Raw genomic sequence first — 27,994 nt, forward strand, 5'->3', positions numbered from 1 at the left:
ATCTCATCTGCTGATGTGAAGTCTTGATGACTTCTGTCTCCAGCTTGTTGAGAGCTGAACTTACGATGATTGACACATCGTCAACCTGTCACTATATGCAGAGGAGACACTAAAGGCTGCTGTCCCCGACTTCCTTCTGTGAAGAGACATCAGTGCCCATGGACAAACTCTGGTGGGAAAATCACATTGTTCCTCTGCACTACAATCCACATTCTGAGCGGAACTGTTGGAGTTTACGTGGGCACACCTCTCTGATGTGCATTAGAGTGCCCTAGGGCAAGCAGCCGATGATCTGGTGGTCGACACTACTGTATGAGCTACACAAGCCATCTGCTACCCTACCTGGCATCACGGCGTTATGTGAGCAATCGCAACAGAGACATCTTCCTCAAGAATCCACTGAGGTGGACGAGTAATTGCGTCCCAAGGGTTCATGCTGCATCCACTGCCCTCGCCAAGACCACAGAGAAGATAATTCAGTTGTAAAATTTAAATAAAATGAATATATATCTTGCTAATGCTATTAATTTATCATATAGAATACCAATTAACGACCACTATACTTCATGCTTCACCATCCTGCACCCATAAGGGTCTGAGTCCATGTCCTTATGCAGCCAGTCAGTATTTACACCAGCGACGCCATATTGTTCTGTGTAACTTACTTGGTGTCAAAACTCGACCATGGTTCGATGTTTGTGATAAAGCATAACAAAACTTTACAGAAACCTATAATTGCTTGTATTAATCAAAGCCCAGTATTTGCAGACCAAAACTAACAATCAGTATGCACCCCAAAGTCGACTATCTTGTTATTGCACTCAACTTGGAAACAGGTAAAGTTTGGTATTTGTAACTCCACTTGATGCAAAGTATATTGGACCTTAAGAATAAATATCATAAGGTAATTTCCACATCTGAATCGTCTGTATTATTTATTAAAATACATGCTGCATCACTAATCTAACTCACAGTTAATCTGCACATGGTAATGTCAAAAGTTCGATCTTTGTAACCCACTTGGTTCAAGTTACTATGAAGCTGCAAATTAAATATCTCCATTTTTTGTGCTGTCTCTATTATTGTACAATAACTATACAGAACACATGTTGGCTGAAGTAACTTGTTAAGCAGTCAAGGCATTGATAATTGACAGTTCAAACAAAGAATCAAGCATTCACAACTCAAACAGTATTCTAGCACCAGAAGCAGACAGTGTGTCGTAACCTGGCAAACAGCATCGACGACAGGATGCATTAATAACTTCAACGCCAGAAGCTTATAGTGTGTGTGCATGTGTGTGTGTGTGTGTGTGTGTGTGTGTGTGTGTGTGTGTGTGTGTGTGTTGTGTGCAAATGCATGAACATGCTCAGTGCAGCCAGACAGTGGGTGCCAGATACTTGAAGAGCGCAATTATTGTGTAACTTGCAGGTTAAGGTGCACTTGATATCTAAAGCGTGACGTAGACTCTCAAATTAAGCATCACAATGTTATATACACGTCTATAACTTGTATGTGTGACATATCGAAAATATGCACAGATATTGACATTACTGGTTTAACTTACAGCTTAATATATCCTTGATGCCACCATAGGCGGTACAAAAGGAACTTTTGAGGAAGACTGCGACATTTACCGAACGGAGCTATGGTGCTGAGGATCTCTAAAGACGTATTCAGAGTATCTTCACTCCTTTCCCCAATCAGCTATTAAATAATGGAAAGGTATAACATGTTCATCCACCGACCTCACATTTTGCGACATTTTGACACAAGTAGCACACTGAAAATTACGTGTTTTGGAGAGACTTTTAGTGAATTGTATCAGTAACACCGCATATTTTCGTGATGTGCAAGCATATCTACGACAGTTGCCAAATACTGAATGTTAGCTTCATAAACGCTAGTCGGTTTTTTCTGTCCTCTGTTACAGTGGGCAATGTTTCACACAGAGAGAAATTCGATATCTGATCACGAATGAAAATTTGATCTTTGGACTTTACAGAAACTGGAAACTGTCCGTATTATTTATCAAAGTACGTAAATATTTGTTCTATAAGAGTGTAAAACACATATGACTCGCTACTGATTGAACCTGTTAAGGCGTACTTGTCGAAGATAATAGTTCGATCCCGCTTTAAAGAAACCAAAAATTGTTTGTGTTATTTGTTAAAATATGTAAAAATTCGAACCATAATAACACAAAACATATATGCCTAGTTTAATGGCACTACCATCCTAAGGTAGAGTATAAGGTGACCTTGTCAACAACAGTAGACTGAACTTAGCAACCCACTTTAAAGAAACCAAAACTTGTCTGTATTATTTGTAAAATACATAAAGATTTCGTCTACAACATTACAAAACACATGTCTATCGCTTACTGTGACTGTTATACTAATGTGCACATTAAGATGTCCTTGGTAATGACTGACTTATGTTACTGTCCAGTGGAAGCTACGTAACAGTTGGATGAAATAACATTCTGAACAATCAATTTTTAAACATTATGTAATATGCGTTTATAGAAGTAAGAAACAAGGCTTGCTATACTTTCAGCTAAACACTGTTCCTTCATGGCAGTTGTTTTCGCAAAATATTGCTGTGTATCTTCTTTTTTTTTTTACTTTGACATTTTATATCTTCAGTTAGCTTTTGGCTACACACAACAGCTTAATAACATTTAAAAGTGTAACAACTATAACAGGGAGTTGTTTAAGTATGTTCAATATGTTTCTTTTCTTCCTAAGACGTGCAGAATCAAATTGTTTGTGGGAACCAATTATATACTCCGGGAAATGGAAATAAGAACACATTGACACCGGTGTGTCAGACCCACCATACTTGCTCCGGACACTGTGAGAGGGCTGTACAAGCAATGGTCACACGCACGGCACAGCGGACACACCAGGAACCGCGGTGTTGGCCGTCGAATGGCGCTAGCTGCGCAGCATTTGTGCACCGCCGCCGTCAGTGTCAGCCAGTTTGCCGTGGCATACGGAGCTCCATCGCAGTCTTTAACACTGGTAGCATGCCGCGACAGCGTGGACGTGAACCGTATGTGCAGTTGACGGACTTTGAGCGAGGGCGTATAGTGGGCATGCGGGAGGCCGGGTGGACGTACCGCCGAATTGCTCAACACGTGGGGCGTGAGGTCTCCACAGTACATCGATGTTGTCGCCAGTGGTCGGCGGAAGGTGCACGTGCCCGTCGACCTGGGACCGGACCGCAGCGACGCACGGATGCACGCCAAGACCGTAGGATCCTACGCAGTGCCGTAGGGGACCGCACCGCCACTTCCCAGCAAATTAGGGACACTGTTGCTCCTGGGGTATCGGCGAGGACCATTCGCAACCGTCTCCATGAGGCTGGGCTACGGTCCCGCACACCGTTAGGCCGTCTTCCGCTCACGCCCCAACATCGTGCAGCCCGCCTCCAGTGGTGTCGCGACAGGCGTGAATGGAGGGACGAATGGAGACGTGTCGTCTTCAGCGATGAGAGTCGCCTCTGCCTTGGTGCCAATGATGGTCGTATGCGTGTTTGGCGCCGTGCAGGTGAGCGCCACAATCAGGACTGCATACGACCGAGGCACACAGGGCCAACACCCGGCATCATGGTGTGGGGAGCGATCTCCTACACTGGCCGTACACCACTGGTGATCGTCGAGGGGACACTGAATAGTGCACGGTACATCCAAACCGTCATCGAACCCATCGTTCTACCATTCCTAGACCGGCAAGGGAACTTGCTGTTCCAATAGGACAATGCACGTCCGCATGTATCTCGTGCCACCCAACGTGCTCTAGAAGGTGTAAGTCAACTACCCTGGCCAGCAAGATCTCCGGATCTGTCCCCCATTGAGCATGTTTGGGACTGGATGAAGCGTCGTCTCACGCGGTCTGCACGTCCAGCACGAACGCTGGTCCAACTGAGGCGCCAGGTGGAAATGGCATGGCAAGCCGTTCCACAGGACTACATCCAGCATCTCTACGATCGTCTCCATGGGAGAATAGCAGCCTGCATTGCTGCGAAAGGTGGATATACACTGTACTAGTGCCGACATTGTGCATGCTCTGTTGCCTGTGTCTATGTGCCTGTGGTTCTGTCAGTGTGATCATGTGATGTATCTGACCCCAGGAATGTGTCAATAAAGTTTCCCCTTCCTGGGACAATGAATTCACGGTGTTCTTATTTCAATTTCCAGGAGTGTAATTCTGTAATATCTATGTCTGACAAACTATGAAAGTATTCCCTGGATTGAACTAGCAGGAATTGATCTGGTTGTGCATTTATATCTGTTCAGCAAAATATGAGTCAGCTGGCGATTGCGTCAGCTATTCCTTGAATGTACAACACTCTACTCAACTTGTCTGAGAAAGTGGTTATGCGAATGTGTGGACTCAGCTGTATATGACATGGTTGGAGACTGTATCAATACCTGGGCGCAGACACCAGCAAGTACCACATTTCTGTAATACAAGAAAAAAAGGCACATGCAAATCTGAACTTTTGCAGAAATCTTTACTTGTCCAAGCCCTTGCTGATTAAACATAATTCATCATCTTAGCACAGACACTCTTACATAATAATGTCACTTCCAGTTATATCCCCTAAATTCAGAACAAGTCTCAGCTTGTTTGAGTGCTTAATGTTTAAGCATATATACAAATCTTAGCAGACCCTCTAACAGCATTTACATGTGCTGAGGCAGGGGATGGGGTAGCAGATGGGAGTGAAGCCACATGAGTGTTACATGACACCAGGATGTATTTATTTATTTATAATTTCTGCTACCAGTCACTTTTTTATTTTATGTTTAATCTAGCATAATACAACATGTTTAGAACATGTTCTGTTCATCTTGAGTCGTTTATACATACATACATGCGTACAGAGAAATGTTACTTAAGAATGGATTAATTTAGAACTCTTTGTCCATTGTTTACTACTGTAGTGGCTGGTGCGGCATTTGGGGAGTGGGGGTGGGGGGTGGAGGGGGGCAGTGGATGGCTAGAAATCGATATCAGTGATGTCTTCTGCTGGTTTTTCTTCCTTGTGATTGACTATGTATGATATCGCAGCCTGTATAGGATGCAGGTAGATTTTCTTCACTTACGTGTTATGGAAATAGTGTGAAAGGCTTTTATATGATAGTTGATCACTTACAATTACATCATCTTGCTGCTTCACTTGCATCACTGAGTAATAGTGGAGCTGTTGATTAACATTATACTATTGCACATTGTATTTTGTCACGGATTGTCAACGTAATTCACTGCACAAATTGCTTCGACATACATATAAACATTATGCACACAACACAAGATAGTGGGCTGTAGCATGTGAGCCTGTATCGATGATCGAGGTTTTGTATCGATACTCTTGGAGCTAACAGATTTGTAGTCAATTATTTGCATTGATACATCTTGAATATATTGAGTTAGAACTGGCTTAAGACTGTTGAAGAATTTTGAGTTCTTGAATTCGGTTATCTCATTAAGAATGTTATCTCCATGCTTTGTAGTGCGTATGAAAATTTACATTTCTTCCATGATATCCATTCTTTTACTTTTTCCTATTTTGTTTAAAATTTCGAGGTTCTCTTCGATTTTCAAAGGGTTGCATGTGTCTTTAATGTGAGTTGCTACTGCAGATTTGTTACATTTATCAAGACTGTAGCAATCTAAATGTTCTTTGAATTGGGTTCTGAAATTTCTGCCTGTTTGGCCGATATAATATTTGTTACATTGGCTGCAGGCAATTTTGTATATGCCAGATACATCAAGACTTGTATCTGGTGGTTTTACGAGTATATTGTGAATAAGGAGGTATGTTCTAAGATGTGAATGTATGCTTAGTCAGTAACCACTCAGATGAGTCAAGACGTGTTCTCAATTTTGAGGGTATAACTGGAATTCATGTCATGATTGTGAAATGGATGCTGTGCTAAGATGTGTACATATGTTTAGTAAGCAAGGTCTTAGACAAGTTGAGATTTGTTGAAGTGTTCAAACTTGCACTTCTCTTTTTCCTTACATTACAGAGATGTGGACTAAACTTGTATCAGGTTGCTGTCAGAGGGAGGCAGCTGTGTACCAGTGGACTACTATGAAAAATCAGGTAGGAGACAACTGATAGTGATGTAATGATTATATAAGGGGGGTTGTAAAGATGTGTACTGTGCTTAATCAGCAACATCTGAGACAAGTCGAGACTTGCTCTGACATTTTCAAACTAATATGTGTCTTATTTCTCGTGTTACAGACATGGGGGTCAAACTGACATATGTGCATGTGCATTCACACAGTGTCCAAGCATGTCCTACTGTTCTGAGTCGATATAAATCCACATGTTAGTCAGTTCCTGGTTTCTCAGTGTAGAACATATTTTTCCAAATGTAAATAGTGCTGAATTAGTATCGGTTCCTGTGAATATTTTATTCCACAGGTGATAATAAAAAGTACAGAATGTAATAGACTTATACCACTACATAATACACCTTTAAGTGCACTTAATGTGTTGTGTGTATGCAAAAGGAAACTAGAAATGAAAGAGCTCAAACGAAATAAAATTACAAAAAAAAAAAAATATTGAAACTGAAGAATTTGGTAAGATGGGTAGTTGAAAGCGTAGAAACTTTCGTTTCTTACTTGTACGAATGTGTACAAAAGATTGTTGAAATATCGACTGATCAGTATGTTAATTCGTTGAACTGTTGTGTAATTTCCACTATGGAACAGCATAAGCCAGACATCGCCGAGTGTATCTTATCCTATACGTTAGTACAATAGTCACAATGAGTGAGCCGCACGTGTTTTGTGTTGTCATAGAAAATTTTGATAAATAATAGCGACAATTTTCGGTTTCTGTAAAATATGGTTCAAAAATTGACGTATGGCTGCAACAACTGTAACTTAATCTGAAAGTTAGATCAGTAGTGCCAATAAGTGAGCCAAGTTTGTTTGATACCAGTTTTAGAGGCTGTAGTTTCACCCCTCACATATTTATCACTATCCCTAATCTTGTCAGAACACGATTTCAGTATATTTATTTAATACTTGGTTTCCAGAAGTCGAAGTGAAATAGAATGACGATGTGGTTTCTTGGATATGAATGCGTAAATTCCTTACAAGTTGTTCCTCATATTCCCATTTTTACTGTTGTATGATTTATCCATGGTTGGACTGTGTTTGTGTTTATGTATGTATGTATGTATGTGTGTGTGTGTGTGTGTGTGTGTGTGTGTGTGTGTGTGTTCATGTAGTCTGCGAGGAGACAGGTACAGGAGATCTTAGAGAGTGCATGTGTAGTCAGTCACTGGTGAGCTTTGTCCAGTATCTTGCTTACCTAAAGTATACCAAAGAAGGTAGCTGTTCCAAAGTAGTAGAGAATATGGAATATGATTGGCCATTGTAGCAGGAGGATGCCCCCACCACAGACATGATGGAGACTTCCTTTGTGGGCAGCCATATTCCGACACACTGGCACTTGCTCTTGATCTGCATGGCTGACTTTGTAGTGTGCTACGCATATTTTTCTGCAAACTGCTCTGAATGGGAAGTACTTAAATCTGTCTTTAGACAGAATGTTCCTTATTTACAGGACAACAACAATGACAAACAGATGGGGGAGATTTTCGTAATTTTGATCCAATTTTAGCCAGATAAATCTGGGAATGTTAGGATTCTTTGATTCAGAAAACGGTCCATCTTCGTTGGATGTGATTAGAAAATAATGTATCTGCATGCATTAGATGTTAGTTGAAATATTGCTGTGTGGTAGTTTGTAATGTGGGATTAGTTAAGAAAGCTGTGCGAAGGTGTTTGATTAGCTCAAGCACTTGTAGTTGGGCTTTTCTTCACAACACACATTGTGGGTTGAACACAATCACCCATACTAAGTATTGGACTAGAAAAATTCGTGTGATTAAGATAATTCAGATAATACTGTGGGTAGCTTTTGATTTTGTACTATGTGAAAAAATAAGGGTACGTACATTAACCACTTGCCCAGAGGCTCAAAGAGGCCTGCACTGCAGTGGGAAATGTGCATGGTCGCTCCAGAGATTAAATTTAACTTTGTCAGGAAAAATTTCGTGTTTGAAATCCTGAGCACGAGGATCAAATCTAATAATAGTACCCAATGAAGAGTACAGGGAAATGCGGAAAATAGCACCGGGGGACAAGGTGCAGAAATAAGTTGCCATGATCAGTACATAGTTAGGCAAGTGAGAATGTGTTTAGATTAATATCAATTGAGGTGAAGCAGTACAGACAGATAAATCAATATTTTGGTGCGATACACATCGGTAAAATAACTACTTTCCGCTAAATTCCTGCTGAATTTATGTCTTTAGATGAGATTTGTAGTGCAAAGAGACTGAGGTCTGGTTTTCATGTTAGGGAGTCGATGAGAATGAGACTATTTCGTAGTGTGTGTTTGAATTAGCAGGTTAATATAGCATGTATGGTATGGAGGACATTTCAAACCAATCCACATCTGTGCGCTGTAGACTTTGATATTATTAAGCCATAGTATAGAGGATTGTTATAGGTGAACTGTAATGTTAAAAAAACAATTATGCCCCCTGGGTATTAGTAAAAAGTGTATGAAATAGGTTGTTTTAGGGATGTGCGATCTGTTGGAATAATAAATGAAAATCAGTGAGCTAAGATCGTGGTCCCTGTCAGTTACAGTCAGCGATCATTTTCTTCCCGTCATGCAATCACGTGTCCCTCCTTCATCCATAACCTAATAACCTATTGATGCGCAAGGACGACATGAAGACTGTAGTACGACGAAACCCCGGAATCAAACTTTTGCACTGTGATTTCCTTAGAGCTGAGTCAATGCGAGAATTATGTCATCAGAGGTTGTGTCTTAGGGACAGCTGGTCACAGTATCGATTCCGTTGCGCAACTTAAAAGTAAATTTACAGATCAGCGTTTATAGGTAATTTGTTTGGAGCATTATTAACAGAAAGTCTGCTGTTCTCAGTGACACTGTGTCGGAGACAGGGGTATGGTACATGTCTGCTGCTACTACCAGTACAAACATTACTCGTTCGTCAAGCCATGTATCTAGTTGTTGTCCATTATATATGCAAAAGAACAAAGGGGATAGACTGTTAGGTTACAGAAGAAAACTGTTTCTTTTTTTATAAATAATAGAGACAATTTTTTAACTGCGGTATAAAAATCGAACTATTGTAACTGATAAGTGCAGCTTAACCTATAAGCTACATCAATAGCGCCGATATCAGAACATGTGTGTACTGTTACAGAGCAAACCATTACGTATTTTGATAAATAATACAGACAATTTTTGATTTCTTTAAGGTGCTACTTTGGTGCATAGATCGAATTTTCGTTTGCGATCAGAGTTCGGACTTTCCTCCGTATGGAACCAAGCTCATTATAATAGCAGGTGTGGGATCTCTGACTGAAGCAAACCAAGCAGCCACCATGTTAATTTAATTGTTTACGAAGCTAACACATTTTTTGTGCTTTTCTTCCTTATACTTCTGTAATACGAAAATGCGCAGTTTAATTGATACATCACATTACATATCTACCCAAAATAATTTATGGTATGTTTTCATGTGGCAAAATACAGATTGTGGAACGAAGAGGAGGTATTCTGCATTTTTTTTGGGGGTGGGGGTGGGGGGAGGACAGTTTTAGCACTAGACTTCCGAGAGGTAAATTCCATAGTCTTCCACGAAAGTTTGTTTTTATACCGACAGTGCGGGCGTCAAAAGGGCATCTGAATCTGTGGGTTGCACCAGTAGTGTCAGTATCTATACGTATTTTTCATACATAATACAGACAATTTATAGATACAAACATTCTAACACTTAATTTAAGAGCCTACAATCATGTTTCTGAAGTCAAGTGTATCTTCAGAGCTCTAAGTTAAACCAATAGTGTCAATATCTTTACGTATTTTTGATACATGAAAGAGACAATTTATAGACTTGGATATAACATCGCGCATTGTGACATTTGAGAGTTCACACTCGGTTGTTAGTCGTCAAGTACATCATAACTTGTAAGCTACACAATAATTGCACTCTTTCAGCAGCTAACAGCGTCTGGTTATGGCATTAGCGAGCGCTGACACACACATACGCTCTCTCTCTCTCTCTCTCTCTCTCTCTCTCTCTCACACACACACACACACACACACACACACACACACTCTCACACGCATTGTCAGATTCTGTTCTTAGAATAGTATTTGAGTTCTGAACTCCTTCTGTAGTGTAGCCACTCTTTTTGGTACCCTCATTAAAAGAGTGACGCTACTGCATCTGTTTCAAAGGGTGATGGGTGCATGTGAGCTCGGAGCTGTCCAAACACCACTATGTCAGCTGCAGCAATACCACCAAACAATTTCCACGCTATGGGTCAGCAGGGCGCTAGCTCCCCAGTAACGACGACACAGCAGAAAGGCAGAACGGCTGCAGCAGAGGAAAGCCCCAGACTTGTTATGGACTACATGGTTGAAAGTGGTCCTGCGGCAAACCTATACACTGAGCCAGTATAGTTCATCATTTATAGTCAAAGGCACTGCAGCCTGGCAGCCACGACCTAGGAAGAAAGGTCTACATCGGCCTACGAGGAGACATGGTTCTACAGGCAGGCATAATGAGACATAGCGTCCACAAACTGTTTAGCACCTTCCAGTTGGTGGCCCACCCCCGGGCTCTCTTCAACCACAGCCAGCTTTCTGCCTTGGAGGGCAGCCATTCGAGACCATGGCCGCACAGCTACTCAGCCAGCTGTGCCTGCGTAAACATACTGTCACAGTACATCTTCACTCGCAGGGCTGGACACCACTGCTGAACCAAGGTGGGTTTCTGTTCCTTCTGCCGTGCCGTTTCCTGAGCTGCAGACCTATACTCAGATAGCACATGCACCGCTCGCATACTCTGCACATCAGGCCGTGAGCTGCCTGTTCTGTCAGCGCCTTCTCACTCAGTTTTCAGCACGTGTCCACGGAGACGCTGCCACGGCAGCACGGCGGTACTAGTATTGTACCGTGTGTCCGCAAATCCTCTCTGCAGCGGCGAGCCTCGCGTGTGCTCGCCATGTGGGGTATGTAAGGTTCGGAGCCTTCACATGTTCCGTGGTCCTACTGTGGTAGAATGGGGGTAGCAGTGTTGATGTGCGTTGCAGCTGTTACTTGTGTTATTGCTTAGTTCTTGTGTAAGCCGGATGTAATGAGAATGCTTGCTATTGCAGAGAGAGCGTTCTCAGTGGAAGAGGTGTTCCGTGCAGGAGGGGACTTAAGTAGCATATGAGGCGGCAAATTCAGATTGCACTTTACTGCTTCAAGGTGTCCATGTCGTGAAGTGTATGTGATTTAATTCGAAAGTTTCAGACGACAGGTTCAGTTCGTGATGATTCACGGACTGCTAGGCCCACAATATTAACAGAGCGGAAGCTGGTAGATATTTCAGACATCATGTTGCGGAGTCCAACAAAATAAGTGAGGAGATTATCGCAAGAGTCTAAAGTCTCTCGTATGATAGCACATACGGCCATAACAAAAGAGCAAGGACTTTACAGGCATAAAATTGCTGCTATGCAAAAATTACATTGTATGGACCATGCGAAACGAATAGTATATTGTGGATAGTTTCGGCGATTTGTTAACCGACATGAAGTTTGTGTTTTAGATCGAACCTCTTCTACTGATGAGGCTTGATTTTTACCTATCTGTCTACATTAATTCCCAAAATTCGCGAGTCTGGTCATCAGAAGATCCACATCCCTGAAGAGAAACGCAACTGCACGGAGAGAGAACTGTTGTGTGGGTTGCTATAACGTGAACACGAATTATAGGGCTGACTTCTGATGTCTATCGTTCCCAGATAATTGATCCATTTATTACAATGCTGAATGAAAATGAGACCAATCAGTAATTTTTTCAACAAAACAACGCTGTTGCTCTTACGGTGCACCAGTTCCTACGACTTTTAGATGAAATATTTGGAGACAGAGTAATTACGAAAGGCTTCTGACTCCCGCGATCACCGGATCTGTTTCTGCCCGTCTATTTCCTTTGGGGTGTGGTTAAAATACTTGTGTATCAAAATAACTCAAAGACAATAGATGAACTGAATACACCGATAACTGATTACGTCCATTCGAGTACACGTTAAACATTGGTAAAGGAATTCGCAAGTAAATGTAAACGTGTTGAACTATGCCTTCATGAAAGTGGAAAACACTTCCAGCACCTATTGTGATGTTGGTGAGTACAATGTATTTAATTCCTATTAATTACATTAACATTAATTTAATGATATGTTTTGGTTGAGCTGAAGGCAGGAGGCCAGCTAGGTCATTCAGTGTATCGGAAACCAACACACACTGATCGGTACTTGGACGCCAATAGTTTCCACCATCCTGTACACAAGAAAACGGTTCTGAACACGTCTTGATTCATAGAGCCAAGATTATCTCTGACGACGACCACATACAGTCTGAATTGCAGAACTTAAAATGTGTTTTCGCGGAAAATGGATACAGCAAAAGAGACATTGCAAACGCTTTCAAGGGCCGCGGACGAAAGACAGCTGGTGAATCAGCAGAAGAGGCCAAACGGACTGTATTCCAGCTATTTTTGATGCGGCCCGCCACGAATTCCTTTCCTGTGCTAACCTCTTCATCTCAGAGTAGCACTTGCAACCTACGTCCTCAATTATTTGCTTGACGTATTCCAATTTCTGTCTTTCTCTACAGTTTTTGCACTCTACAGCTCCCTCTAGTACCATGGAAGTCATTCCGTCATGTCTTAGCAGATGTCCTATCATCCTGTCCCTTCTCCTTAGCAGTGTTTTCCACATATTCCTTTCCTCTCCGATTCTGCGTAGAACCTCCTCATTCCTTACCTTACCAGTCCACCTAATTTTCAACATTCGTCTGTAGCACCACATCTCAAATGCTTCGATTCTCTTCTGTTCCGGTTTTCCCACAGTCCATGTTTCACTACCATACAATTCTGTACTCCAGACGTACATCCCCAGAAATTTCATCCTCAAGTTAAGGCCGGTATTTGATATTAGCAGACTTCTCTTGGCCAGAAATGCCTTTTTTGCCATAGCGAGTCCGCTTTTGATGTCCTCCGTGCTCCGTCCGTCATTGGTTATTTTACTGCTTAGGTGGCAGCTTAACTTCACTGACTTCGTGACCATCAATCCTGATGTTAAGTTTCTCGCTGTTCTCATTTCTACTACATCTCATTACCTTCGTCTTTCTCCGATTTACTCTCAAACCATACTGTGTACTCATTAGACTGTTCATTCCGTCCAGCAGATCATTTAATTCTTCTTCACTTTCACTCAGGATAGCAATGTCATCAGCGAATCGTATCATTGATATCCTTTAACCTTGTATTTTAATTCCACTCCTGAACCTTTCTTTTATTTCCATCATTGCTTCCTCGATGTACAGATTGAAGAGTAGGGGCGAAAGGCTACAGTCTTGTCTTACACCCTTCTTAATACGAGCACTTTGTTCTTGATCTTCCACTCTTATTATTCCCTCTTGGTTGTTGTACATATTGTATATGATCCGTCACTCGTTATAGCTTACCCCTCCTTTTTTCAGAATCTCGAACAGCTTGCACCATTTTATATTGTCGAACGCTTTTTCCAGGTCAACAAAACCTATGAAAGTGTCTTGATTTTTCTTTAGCCTTGCTTCCATTATTAGCCATAACGTCAGAATTGCCTCTCTCGTCCCTTTACTTTTCCTAAAGCCAAACTGATCGTCACCTAGCGCATTCTCAATTTTCTTTTCCATTCTTCTGTATATTATTCTTGTAAGCATCTTCGATGCATGAGGTGTTAAGCTGATTGTGCGATAATTCTTGCACTTGTCAGCTCTTGCCGTCTTCGGAATTGTGTGGATGATGCTTTTCCGAAAGTCAGATGGTATATCGCCAGACTCATATGTTCTACACACCAACGTGAATAGTCGTTTTGTTGCCACTTCCCCCAATAATTTTAGAAATTCTGATGGAATGTTATCTATCCCTTCTGCCTTATTTGACCGTAAGTCCTCCAAAGCTCTTTTAAATTCCGATTCTAATACTGGATCCCCTATCTCTTCTAAATCGACTCCTGTTTCTTCTTCTATCACATCAGACAAATCTTCACCCCCATAAAGGCTTTCAATGTATTCTTTCCACCTATCTGCTCTCCCCTCTGCATTTAACAGTGGAATTCCCGTTGCACTCTTAATGTTACCACCGTTGCTTTTAATGTCACCAAAGGTTGTTATTACTTTCCTGTATGCTGAGTCTGTCCTTCCGACAATCATATCTTTTTCGATGTCTTCACATTTTTCCTGCAGCCATTTCGTCTTAACTTCCCTGCACTTCCTATTCATTTCATTCCTCAGCGACTTGTATTTCTGTATTCCCGATTTTCCCGGAACATGTTTGTACTTCCTCCTTTCATCAATCAACTGAAGTATTTCTTCTGTTACCCATGGTTTCTTCGCAGCTACCTTCTTTGTACCTATGTTTTCCTTCCCAACTTCTGTGATGGCCCTTTTTAGAGATGTCCATTCCTCTTCAACTGTACTGCCTACTGCGCTATTCCTTATTGCTGTATCTATAGCGTTAGAGAACTTCAAACGTATCTCGTCATTCCTTAGTACTTCCGTATCCCATTTCTTTGCGTATTGATTCTTCCTGACTAATGTCTTGAACTTCAGCCTACTCTTCATCACTACTATATAGTGATCTGAGTCTATATCTGCTCCTGGGTACGCCTTACAATCCAGTATCTGATTTCGGAATCTCTGTCTGACCATGATGTAATCTAATTGAAATCTTCCCGTATCTCCCGGCCTTTTCCAAGTATACCTCCTCCTCTTGTGATTCTTGAACAGGGTATTCGCTATTACTAGCTGAAACTTGTTACAGAACTCAATTAGTTTTTCTCCTCTTTCATTCCTTGTCCCAAGCCCATATTCTCCTGTAACCTTTTCTTGTACTCCTTCCCCTACAACTGCATTCCAGTCACCCATGACTATTAGATTTTCGTCCCCCTTTACATACTGCATTACCATTTCAATATCCTCATACACTTTCTCTATCTGTTCATCTTCAGCTTGCGACGTCGGCATGTATACCTGAACTATCGTTGTCGGTGCTGGTCTGCTGTCGATTCTGATTAGAACAACCCGGTCACTGAACTGTTCACAGTAACACACCCTCTGCCCTACCTTCCTATTCATAACGAATCCTATACCTGTTATACCATTTTCTGCTGCTGTTGATACTACCCGATACTCATCTGACCAGAAATCCTTGTCTTCCTTCCACTTCACTTCACTGACCCCTACTACATCTAGATTGGGCTTTTGCATTTCCCTTTTCAGATTGTCTAGTTTCCCTACCACGTTAAAGCTTCTGACATTCCACGCCCCGACTCGTAGAACGTTATCCTTTCGTGGATTATTCAATTTTTTTCTCATGGTAACCTCCCCCTTGGCAGTCCCCTCCCGGAGATCCGAATGGGGGACTATTCCGGAATCTTTTGCCAATGGAGAGATCATCATGACACTTCTTCAAATACAGGCCACATGTCCTGTGGATACACGTTACGTGTCTTTAATGCAGTGGTTTCCATTGCCTTCTGCATCCTCATGTCGTTGATCATTGCTGATTCTTCCGCCTTTAGGGGCAATTTCCCACCCCTAGGACAAGAGTGTGCCCTGAATCTCTATCCGCTCCTGCGCCCTCTTTGACAAGGCCGTTGGCAGAATGAGGCTGACTTCTTATGCCGGAAGTCTTTGGCCGCCAATGCTGATTATTTATCAAAATTTAGGCAGTGGCGGGGATCGAACACGGGACCGAAGGCGTTTCTGATTATGAATCAAAGATGCTACCCCTAGACCACGGGTCCTGCCATGGTGTGGCGCAACTAGCAGCAAGTTAGGACTTCTGCTGCAGAAGCATGGGCTAAGACCAGTGTTCTGGCCCGTCCCCAAGACACGAGGTATGTTGCGCCCTGTTAAAGACGACATTGCTCTTCGCGTGTCCGGTGTGTATGGTGTGCCCTGTGAATGTGGCAGCATGTACATTGGACCGACAATTCGCACGCTTGCGGAGCATTATACTGAGCACAAGCGTCATATAAAACAAAGGGAGCTTGACAAGTCGGCCATAGCGAAGCATTGCCTAGAAAACGGACATAAAATACAGTTCGAAAATACAAAAGTGTTGGCTCATGCGTCTACATATTGGGACTCCGTTATAAAGGAAGCGGCCGAGATTCGTTTAAACAACAACCATTTCAACACAGACCAGGGATACACACTCAGCAGGGCATACGGGCGGGCGTTGGACTTCGAAAGAAAGCAAAGACAGTTGCGCGACCCGGGAGCGGCAGCTTCAAACGTGACGCCTTCCCCTGGCGTCACCGGTGCTGCCACGGGCAATAGCTCCGCTAGCTGCCCGGGTCGACTTACGCGCACGCTACGTTGGATCGATCTGATTGACTGTTAATGATGTCATTATGCCTACATAAGCAAGAGACCGTAACAGCCCCGGCAGTCAGTGAACTCCTGACGACGATGGCGGAGATGGCCATCGCAAACTCGAGGGTTTTATTCGAATTGACGCGGCTAGAAAACCTAGAACGTTTCATTCATGTATACCGTCGTGAAAGACTCCGAGGAAACAGCTGATAAAACAGCTAAGAAAAAACGATAGAAGTAGTAGAAACTTACAGCTGATAAGCATAGATAGATGGAAGACATACTATGAAGAACGGTTCAAAGAAGATGGAGCCAAATTTCAGGATTTATGCTCCTTTGCGAGCAATGAACATGACGCAGACGTCCAGGAAATGATAACGGCGGAATTGCGGTATACAGTTAAACAATTAAAAAATGGCAAATGGAGCTGTATAAATGGAGTTGTTGAAGGTCCGCCCAAATGTGTTATTTGAATATCCCACAAAGCTGTCTAAACTCTGTTTCAGTGGAGAGGAAATCCCTGTCGTACTTAAAAAAGGTTTTATCACAAACATATTTAAAACGGGGAGCAAGGATGACTGTGTAAATTATAGAGGCGTCACAGTTCTCAGTTCTATATCGAGACTGTATGGTAAGATCCTTAAAACTATGGTTGAGAGACTAATTGAGGATATAGAAGAACAGAGTGGTTTTCAGACAAGAATGTCTTGTGTCATTAATATTTGCAGTATTAGACAGATGACTGACAAGAGAAAGAACATAACTAACAGACACACATGGGTTTTATAGACTCGCAGAAGGCCTATGACAGTGTACGATTTTCTAGGGTGTGGGAGGCAATGAATAACCAGAACATTCATAAATGCCGTGTACAAGCCGTTAGAAACCTGTATTCAGGTAACACTCGTCATGTTCAAGTTGAGAAGCCACACACATAAACTTCATATTAGCAAAAGACGAGGCAAGGATGCTGCTTAGCGTCTACCCTCTTTAAAATAATCTTGAACGAAGCACTGAAGAATTGGAAAAGGAAACGTCAAAACAGGGGAATAAGAGTAAATTTCGTCGACGATCAGGTAATATTCTCCTAAGAAGATCATGTGTTTCATGTTAAGAACACTTAAAGAAGAATATGAGCATTGGGTCATGAAAATTAACTTTGCAAAAACGGAATACTTGGTTGTCTGAGATATAGGAACAGATATTGGTAATCATGATGGATCTATAGTAAAGTGCAGTAGATCATAAAAATGTTTAGAGGCAGTCATTTCGGGTGAGGAAATAAAGCACAGAATAGGAAAGTGAAAGGTGACAAATAATCACTTAGACTCTATTACTTGGAATAAAAATACTTCAAAAAATTTGAAAAGGAGAATATACGAAATTATAGCTGAAAGCATTGCGCTGTGTGGTGCTGAATTGTGGGAAGTCTCCAGGGTCAATGAGAAGAAATTAAAGCCGATGGAAATGGAGTTTTGTAGGCGAAGTTATGAAGCAACAAGAAGAGACAAGCTCTACGAGAACAGGTGGGAGTTACGAAGTATATTGTAGCGACAACTGAAAACAAACGACTGACATGCTACGGACATCGTAGAAAAATGCCAGATGAAAGATGGCCTTCTAAAACATGGCACAGGAGACCTCTGCGGCATAGAAAAAGAGCAAGAGCCCGGCTACTTTAGAACGATGGTGTAATGTGTGCGTCGCAGGACAGGACCACGCAAGAAGAGGACTGGCAAAGTAGAAGGGAGTAGAAACTTGGATGCGAGGGACGCCGCATGATGTAGCAAACTCGGAAAAAGAAGAAGTGTCCGCCATCTCTACATTTACTTGGCTCAACCTCAACCACTGCTGAAATGGACGTCTGCAGCTGGACTTGGCATCTTGTTGCAACCACAGATGCTAGAATCGAGAGTTACACCGGTGTGAGTGGGCGAACTGTTTCGTTTCTCTTTTCCCAAAAATGGCTCTGAGCACTATGGGACTCAACTGCTGAGGTCGTAAGTCCCCTAGAACTTAGAACTACTTAAACCTAACTAACCTAAGGACAACACACACATCCATGCCCGAGGCAGGATTCGAACCTGCGACCGTAGCGGTCGCGCGGTTCCAGACTCTCTTTTCCCACAAAGAAACAATGATTTTTGTTAGACTGAGAGGCACATGTATCAGTGACAAGTCTGGACCTTAGAGGTAAAATACGGTTAAACCCATCACGCTATAATCTGTATGGGGCAAGGGAGAGTGGTGTGAAGCCACTAGGATCAGCAGTATTGAGTTTTCATATTGTGGGGGAACGAATTGAAGAGTGTGAAAAGAGGTGCCCCATGTTGGTGCAGGTTTCTGCACAATCCTGGGGCTAGACATTCTGTTCAAGCATCATGCCAAAACAGACCTTCGGCGATTTAAAGCTGAACTCTGGAGAACAGTGTTCCAGCTGGTGGAATCTGTCGCCAGCGAAATCCTGTCGCGACGTTCGTATTTCATGAGGGACAAACTAGTTAGACAGCGGATGAAATCAGTCAGGCTTTAGTCGCATTGTATGGTGCTGCAGAATACTGGGAAGTTGCTTTGGGTGAGACAGCTTAGATAATCTTGCCACTAACATGGTGAAATTAACCAAACGAATGTTGGTTGCAAATTTAGACGTTCTAGATGAAGATTGTCTGGACACATCAAGTGTAGGCCATAATCATACAAAAACCGCAACTGCAGCTGAATTATGTGTGAAGTCAGAGCATTTGATCGGAATGGAGAGGGTAGTGATGGAGGAGTTATTAATAGACTCTGAGGATCTGTTTAATCCTCAGGGCCCATGACGCCAATGACACAGCATTGAATTCTGACGGCGAACGAAGCACCTGTATTCCTGAAACTGAATCGTATACCTCAGCATTGACAGTCTGTTACTGGAAAATTCGTTGACCAGCAACTGAATGACGGCATAATAGAAGAGAGAACTATCCCTTGGGAAGCAGCTGCCGTCATCACACCGAAAAACGCAGCGGACGGAACAAGAAGGTATAGATGTTGTAGTGACTGTCAGTGGTCACGTAGTGAAACAACAACAGATGTATACCCAATACCCAACATTACATAAACACTTGATAACTCGGGGCAGTGCTAGTACCTCTCTATGATGTATTTAAGGAGTGGGTATCATCAATTGCGGGTTATTTCAGAAGTCTGGCCGAAGATTGAGTTTTCGGTCCTCTGGGATCAGTAACAGTACTGGCAAATGCTGCTTGACTTGCAAAACTCACCAGCAACGTTTCAGTAGTTAGTGGATGGAGTAATGAGGGGTATAGATATTGATGACATATGGTGTACCTCGATTATATAATTGTGTTTCCAAGGGATATGGAAGTACATACACAGCATTACAGAGAAAAGTCCTTTTATCCTGGAAGGAGTGAGCTATTTAGGATATGAGGTTAGTCAAGAAGGAGTTAAGATTAATAGAGGCAGTGAAAGATTTTCTGACTCATCAGGTGGATAAGGAATTGCAATTATTTTTGGGGTTGCCATTTACTGTACAAAATTTGTGAAGGGCTTGTGTGAATATTGCACCGGCTCTTACAGTTACTGAAGAAAGGAATAAAATTTCAGTAAAATGTAAACGTCGTATGGTCAGGGCCTCCCGTCGGGTAGACTGTTTGGCAGCAGAGCGTGGAGATGCATTTGAGAAGCTGAAAGAGGCTTTGATTTGAAGTCCTTTGTTGATGAAAAGGAATTTGTACTGTGATGTGACACTGGCAGCCAGGTATTGGGGTGTGCTTTTTCGTTAAGCAATGCATGGCAAGGGACATCCTGTGGCTTATGCCTCATGGCAGTTAAAGGAGGCCAAGAAGAATTACTCCATGATACGGAAGGAGATGTTGATATTGTTTTAAGAGGATACATATTTTAGATGCTACTTGTACTGCAAAAAATTCAAGGTAATAACCAATCATGCACTGCTAAAGTGGTTTTTGGGGTTGAAGGATACTTCAAGCAGACTCATGAGGTGAGCATTGAAACTAAGTGAGTTTGACTTTTAAATGATTCACAAATGGGGCAGGAAGCATAGGGCGATTACACTAGTGTAAGCATTAGGTCACAGTGTAGTGGCAGAAAGCACAAGCTGCCATTGTGGACTGCAAGCTATTTACAACACAGCTATGGTTCACTGCACATGATAGTTTGTTTTGTAACTCATATAGACAGAGTCGGTACTTAATAGCGCCTGCTGAGCTGAAAGAAGAGATGCTGAAAGAGGTGGATAGTCAAGCTCTATCTGGGCATAGAAGCTGTAGGGCAATGGGTCAAAGGGAGGCAGAATGTTACTAGTGGAGGAAAAGGAAGAGGGATGTAGACCATTGGGTAAGGAATTGTGTAGTGTGTGCACAATGGGCAGATCTGAGCCATCATCAAGTGGTTACCAGGGGAAACAAACCTTTTGAGGTGACTGGAATGGCTATTTTAGGACCTTCTAGCCACACGCCATTTGGAAATTGTCATTTCTTACAGTAAATTGTAATGACTGCCAGATCAAATTAACAAATGATTAAGGTGAGGCAGGACATAGTGAACAACTGATTGCCAAAGTTTGGTGTCCCTGAGACGATAGTCATGAACCAAGATACTAACTTCATTTCAGATTTTATGAAACAATCATGTCACTTATTACTTGCATCCAGAAGCTAATAGTAGAACAGAAAATGTACGTTGTACTGTTGGTAAGATGTTAAGATCCTACATCGTCACAATAATGATTGGAAAATTTTCTTACCATATGTAATGGCAGCATCTAATTCCTAAAGCACTGGGCTTTCGCTGTATGAGTTAGGGCAATGGAGGAACATACCTTCACCATTTGATGTAGTCAATTCAAAAATTTGAAGGAATGAAGACCAAGTACAGAATTGTTCAAGTACGTTAAAAGAAGTATGAAAATGGATGTATAGACTGAACATCAGAGCCCTGCAGTGTCACGAAAAGGTAGGACAATTTACAGGGAAGTTGCCACAGTACAGAGTAGGGTTTACTACACAGTAGCAGGGGCCATACCAGGTGACCACGATGATGTTACCAGTAAATGTCAAAATAAAATTGCTGAAGAACTGTAGTTCACGTTGGAAGCCCATAGTTATTTCAAGGCAATCAAGATTATTTGCTGCAAGTACTGGTACTGACTGCTAAGAAGAGAGAGAGTGGAGAATACAAGAATCTTCCATCGTCTGTGAGCAAGATACCATATGAGTTAAGATCATGGAAGTGAGGAAGGGAATTTTCGAGTATCCTTTTATTGTGTTTGAATGTAGACAGCATGTAAAAATATTTTTGTTGTAACATTACTTAAAGTGTTGTTGTTGTGCAGCTGGGCAGGACAACTGGTACCTGCATGATGGTTTGATTTCATTGGTATAGGGAGTATGGGGATAACTTTTCTTGCTGAAATTAAAGTTGCTTATTTCCTTAAGCCAGGGGTGTAATCACCCTCAGCATATTTTCTCTCTTCGCCTGAAGTAGTGCACTGTGAGACATTGGGTCTTTCGAAATGTACAGGGAGAGTAATTACAGCTTCCTTTTGCCAGGTTGCTGCAAACCAGAGGTGGAAGTTAGGACCGACTAAGTATGGCTGGTTCAGTATCCGGTTGTAGATGACTGTGCATAGCATAAATGTTTCGCCGTCCACCCTTATGCAGTAAAGTGGAGAGTCCAAGTGAAATATGTGCAGGTAAGGGCAAGGGAGGTATTGCTAATTTCTGAGGGTGGGGGAGACACACAGTAATGGCGGTGGAAGAACTCCATCTCTGTCAAAGGGAACAGGTTGCAGTATGTCTGACCCAAGGAATATAGACTGGTTTGTAACATGCAAGATTCAATTATTTCTAGGCGTCATGTAAAGTCAGGGGTGATGGAGTCATAACCCTATTTTCAGTGAATGGGGCTCACTGGATCTACTCCACGCCTGATGCCATAAAAGGGGCAGTGAACTGCTGTGGACACAGCAGTGGGTACTGGTGAGTGGTACAAATTGTGATATAATGGGCCTGACATTCCATCTCATAATCACTGTTACCTGGATCACCAGGATGAACGTGACTCAGCCACTGTTTACTGGCCAGATAAGCTGCTAGGGATGCTCCAAATAAAACCTGGTCTATCTCAATAATACCCTCAAACCTGACATCACCCTCTCCCTGAGACATGTCGAGCAACCTAGAAGGAAGCTATTTCTGTAGAACATAAATTATGTTTCATAATGTGCAGTAATACCGAAATAACCAAAATCTTACAGTCATGACTGTGAGCGCCACAACAGCGAGCACCATGATAACTCTGACTCTGTTCTGTGCAGCCTTCATCTATCTCAGATGCAGAGCTGACCACCTCTTTGATCTGCTGGGATACCACCTACAAGCAGACTGGACTAGCTGTTGAGCATAGGATGTAACTAAGAATGACTGGCGTGAAAAAAAAGGGAAGAAAGTTTTTTAGAGGGAAAGAGTACCTAATATTATAATAATTTGTTACATGAAGACTCAGTTAAACAAGTTAGGGGTACAGGCTGTCCCAACAGTTGTAAGGAGTTCCTTGCATGAATCAGTTTATTGCAAAAGCTGTTGTTAAGCGACAGTAAATGGCAGCAAAGAATTTGGCAATGTCACTTTGTTAGTTTGTAAATGGTCATTTATGGAATTTAACCATATTGTGTAAAAATGAAAAGCTGGTGAGATAATATCATAGGTGAGATAATATCATACGTGAGATAATATCATAGGTGAATCTTGAGCTTTAAAGTGACTATTCTTAAGGAAAATGTGCTGTATACAGTTATCAATTATAGATGTATGTTGAGTTATTTAGAACTGCCCTGGGTTGAGATCCAGATCTACTGGGGAGGGAGATAAATAGCATGACAACTATTTTCCAATAGTGTTAGTTGTGGAAGGCCATGGGAATGAATGAGCTTAGAGATGACCAAACACCATTATGTCAGATACACCAATGCCAAGAGCCGATTTCTACACCGTGGGCCAGGCGAGGAGCCATCACCACAACAACGATGAAAGAGCAGGAAGGTAGAACAGCTGCACCACAGATGGCTGGTTGCTAGACATCTAAGTCTCAGAGTTGGCTTACATAGTTGAAAGCGGTACTTCAGCAAAACAAACACACACTGAGCGCATATAAATATCAGTGACGTTTAGTCAAAGGTATTGCAGTCTGGCAGCCATCATCTATGAGGAGAGGTCTAAGCCAGTCTATGATGCAACACGTTTCTACAGGAAGCGACAACAAGACTTGGCCTTCCATAACTGGGGGCCTACTGCAGTAGATTTAGCATGTCCCAGCCAGTGATCCAGCTTTGGATTTATTTCAGCTGTAGGCAGCCTTCTGCCTTGGAGGGCAGCCATTTGAGATTAGGGCAGTGCAGCTGCTCAGCCACATACACCTATGCGGGCCTACTGTCACTGTACCCCTCTGCTTTTAAGGGTGGACAGTACTGCCGAGGGCCGTCTTCCTCTGCTGGAACCAATCCCTGTCCTAAGCTGAAAAGCTGTACCCAGACTGCACACATGCTTGTCATATACTCTGCATGGCAACTTCCTGCCAAGCTGCTAGCTTCACAGCAGCCTACAGGTGCGTTGCCACCACAGAGTGCCACTATGGGCGTAATGTAGCATAATGATGTTTCTATGAGCAATCACCAGTCATTGTCCAGGAAACAACACACTGCTCATCTCAACCTTGCTCTGTAAAGGTCTTCCACTCCAGGCCTCTGCATTCCACTGCTCACACTCACTGTGAGATTATGGGTAAAAACTGTCAGCTTCTGGCTTTAGAATACTATTGAAGTTTTGAATGCCTCCAACAGATGACGTCCACTGTCAGGCTAGGGCACATGTACTGTCAGCTACTGATGTTAGAATACTTTTTGAGTTCTGAACGCATCCAGTATAATACTTTTTGAGTTCTGAACGCATCCAGTATGTGACACCTACTGTCAGGTTATGGCACACAATGTCAGCTTTAGGTGCTAGAAAACTATTTGAGTTCTGAAAGCCTATTTCATTGTTTCAACGGTCAACTATCACTGCCTTGCCTGTTTAGTACACTAGTTACCTGATTAGTATGTTGTTTCAGCCAACATGTATTTGTGCATTTATAGAACAGTAATACAAGTAATTTAGACTTGCAAATATTTATTTTGAGAGTCCATTATGCCTTGCACCAATTAGGTATAAGGATCGAAATACTGTAAGATAGATCAGTTGTGACAATAAGTGAGTCACGTGTAACTTGACAAATAATACATACAAATTACATGTGGAAATATTCGGACTGGGTGTCTTAAACCAAGTAAGCTACAAGGAATGAACTTCATTCATTGCCGAGCAGAGTATAGAGAACATGGTCAACGTCAGGGTGTAGACTGATTGGTTGTTTCAGTTTAACTAATGGATTTTGATTGACCATTTCATAGTAATGGGTGTTAAAGTGCTAAGCTGTAATTGGGAGATCAAAATTTGTATATATATATATATATATATATATATATATATATATATATATATATATATATGTGTGTGTGTGTGTGTGTGTGTGTGTGTGTGTGTGTCAGTGTGAGTTTTGCTGATGAACCAGTGCCAGGTTGCTGCAAAGTTAGGACAGTATCATACAAATTGAGTCTAGGCAAAGCAGTGTGTGCATTCTGCTAACAAAGATGTGAGAGACTGTTGCTAGAGGCACTGCTGGGGTACATACTGAATGGATGTTTCGTTTAAACCGTGGAAAATACTTGTTTGATTGGTAGAGCAAAATATGTATATGTATTTTGGCTTAGAAACTTTCTGTTAGGCCTCTTTATAAGAAAGAGTTGTGGCTTCATAAGGAGCCATGTGTGTTTTGCAGTGTCATAGAAGATTCAACTACCATTGGGTTCTGGCACCAAGTGGGATACAAAGAGCAAGATGATGACCATAAGGTACATTTTGACTGGCTTTTTCATTTTAATGACAGGTAAAATCTTGGGCTGTGATAGACTGTTTTAATGGCTCGTGAAGTGCTGGACTGTGATTGGGGAAGATGGGGAGGGGAATGTGAGGGAAGGGGAAGGAATGGTGAGAGGGAGGAGATGGGAGGAGCTTGATGACATCATACATTCAGTTTGACACTGACAATTCAACGTCATTCATGTCATCATGCATTCAAGGTCAATCTGATGGTTCAGTGTCAATGATGATTCATGAATTCAAGGTAAAGCTAATCGTCCAACATCCAACGTCATTCATAACATCATGCATTCTAGGTCAGTGGCTGCATTGACGGTCATATTTGTCCCAGAATCAGCATTGACCTCTACTCACATTATTGCTCAGTATTTCTGCAGTGAAACATCAATACCTGAAAATGTATATTTGCACCTTTTGATGTAATATATTGCACAACTACTGCATTATCCCAAAATGGTGCATCATAATATTGTGGCTTGCATGTTCATGAGCTCCTAAGTGAAACATTTCCACGGTGGTGTTTTTGGAAGGGGTGGTCCAATCTCATAAGCACCTTGTTCAGGAAACATTCTTGGCACAACTTCTTTCTGTGAGGTTTTGTTAAGGGAACAGCGTACAGAAGCAAAATACGAGAAGTCATTCACAGGATTGCAGCCGTCATTTTAACAATTGGGTCCGATGCAGTGACCATCGCAAGGACTCGAGTACCTTCTTGACGTGCTTTGAGCAATTAATGGTGACCAAATAAAAGTGTATTAACTGGGTCAAAAAATTTAACACACATCACATTTTATAATACATTTTAGTTACTTGTCTTATCTGTCGCATGTGCAACCTTCTACTTTCTCTTTACCTTTTTCCTGGTCTTTATCCTGCATCCTCACGAGCTCAGCATGTTAATTTTTGTGTCTGTGTCTGTGTCGAGTGTTATCCCACGTAAAAGTGTGCGAACATGTTCTGAATGTTCACAAATCGTGTAATGGATGTAGGATGTGGGTACGAACCGGATGTTCACTAAGTGTGATGTGGGAAATTGCGCAAAAACCACATCCATACGGAGTGGCACACCGGCCCTTGCCGTTATTCTGGCAGTTGATTATACCCTGGACATGCGCGCCTCCCTGAACAATGGAACAGCCGTGCAAAGGCGCCCTGCTATCTGGGCTGGTCATTTGCATGGTTATTACATTTTTGAACTAGGAAATGGCTTAATGAAATCCCTGTACATAATTTTCAATCTCTCTCTCTCTCTCTCTCTCTCTCTCTCTGTGTGTGTGTGTGTGTGTCAGGGAGCTTTATGCATGTGTGGCACGTGTGTGTGTTCCAGTACAGTTCTGGAACACCTAGTGCAATATCAATCAGATTTGGCCCTTATTATCAGGAAACTCCTAAGTGGAGCTAAGGCACTCCTAGTCTCCCCTATTTGCGAGCATTGTGCATAGCAAAATATTGACACGTAAGTGTAATTCTGGAATCTTGGGAACAATTTCTTCAGAATTGGTAAGAATATGAGTAACTTTTAAAAAATATATAAACTATTTGTGTAAAACACCACAGGTGCACTTACGTATGGGGATGCAGTTGTGAAGTGGTACAATGTGAAATAATCTCAAACGAACTAAATTAGTACAGAATCTATAGTTTTCGCTGTTGCTGACGTGAGAAGTAACAGTCCTGAAGGCATTCAATCAATAGAGGTGTGGATTTTGATATCAGGGGGTGACATGTATTACGTAACTTGGGTACACTTGGTGCAATTTCAACACATATAACATACAGTTTGTCGTTGCATCTGGAGGAAGAAATTATATTTCTCTGTTAAATTAATAGCACAAAAAATTTGTAAAATATTTTACCTGAAAAGCAATGCATTGTATTTATATTGTTTATATAACTAAATGTAACTAATTTTTGCGCTGTAAAATGATTCTGTCCTTTTTCACACCTAATACAGGTCGGGATAAATAAGAAACAGAACAAAACCATGCAATTAGCCGGTTAAAAAGAGATCAGTACCTAGCGTAGAACGAACAAAATGGAAATTAGGGAAAGACGAAACATACAGTCACACATACTGAACATGGCCTTATAACTAATTACAATGATATTAACAGCAATAGGAAATACATAATTTGTACTTACCATTACCATCAAATTTAGCGCCATAGTCATCATCGTAATCATCGTCATAATCAGCTGTCCATACTACCTGTGGGGCTAACAGGGCGGCAATACCGATTAGGAGGTATACCGTTTCCATGTCTCCCGATGCTGTCTGCAGCCGCCTGCTGTCGTTTGCCTTTATACCCAGGCCGTGAGTCACATAAAACCTCCACTCTTATCTTTCCACAGCCGTGGGCGCTCGTGTCGTCCGAGCGCCAACATAACTTGTTTTACTCGGGGGCTATGTGAGTAGCTTCAGATTGCTAACCCAAGGGTCTACAGGTGAAACTACACGCCTCTCTACTTCTTTCCCCTCCGGTAATAGCT

General features: G+C 42.0%; 1 protein-coding gene across 1 annotated transcript in view; it reads right to left on the reverse strand.

Moving 5' to 3' along the window:
• The window catches only part of LOC124546026 (pacifastin-like protease inhibitor cvp4), a 129,508-nt gene extending 101,744 nt beyond the window's left edge, over nt 1–27,764 (reverse strand). Inside the window, exon 1 of the mRNA XM_047125001.1 lies at nt 27,647–27,764. Coding sequence (XP_046980957.1) covers nt 27,647–27,764 — 118 coding nt within the window. The remainder of the gene's footprint in view (nt 1–27,646) is intronic.
• Nucleotides 27,765–27,994: the final 230 nt, after the last annotated feature.

Source organism: Schistocerca americana, chromosome 8, assembly GCF_021461395.2.
Source record: "Schistocerca americana isolate TAMUIC-IGC-003095 chromosome 8, iqSchAmer2.1, whole genome shotgun sequence".
Taxonomy (NCBI): Eukaryota; Metazoa; Arthropoda; class Insecta; order Orthoptera; family Acrididae; genus Schistocerca; species Schistocerca americana.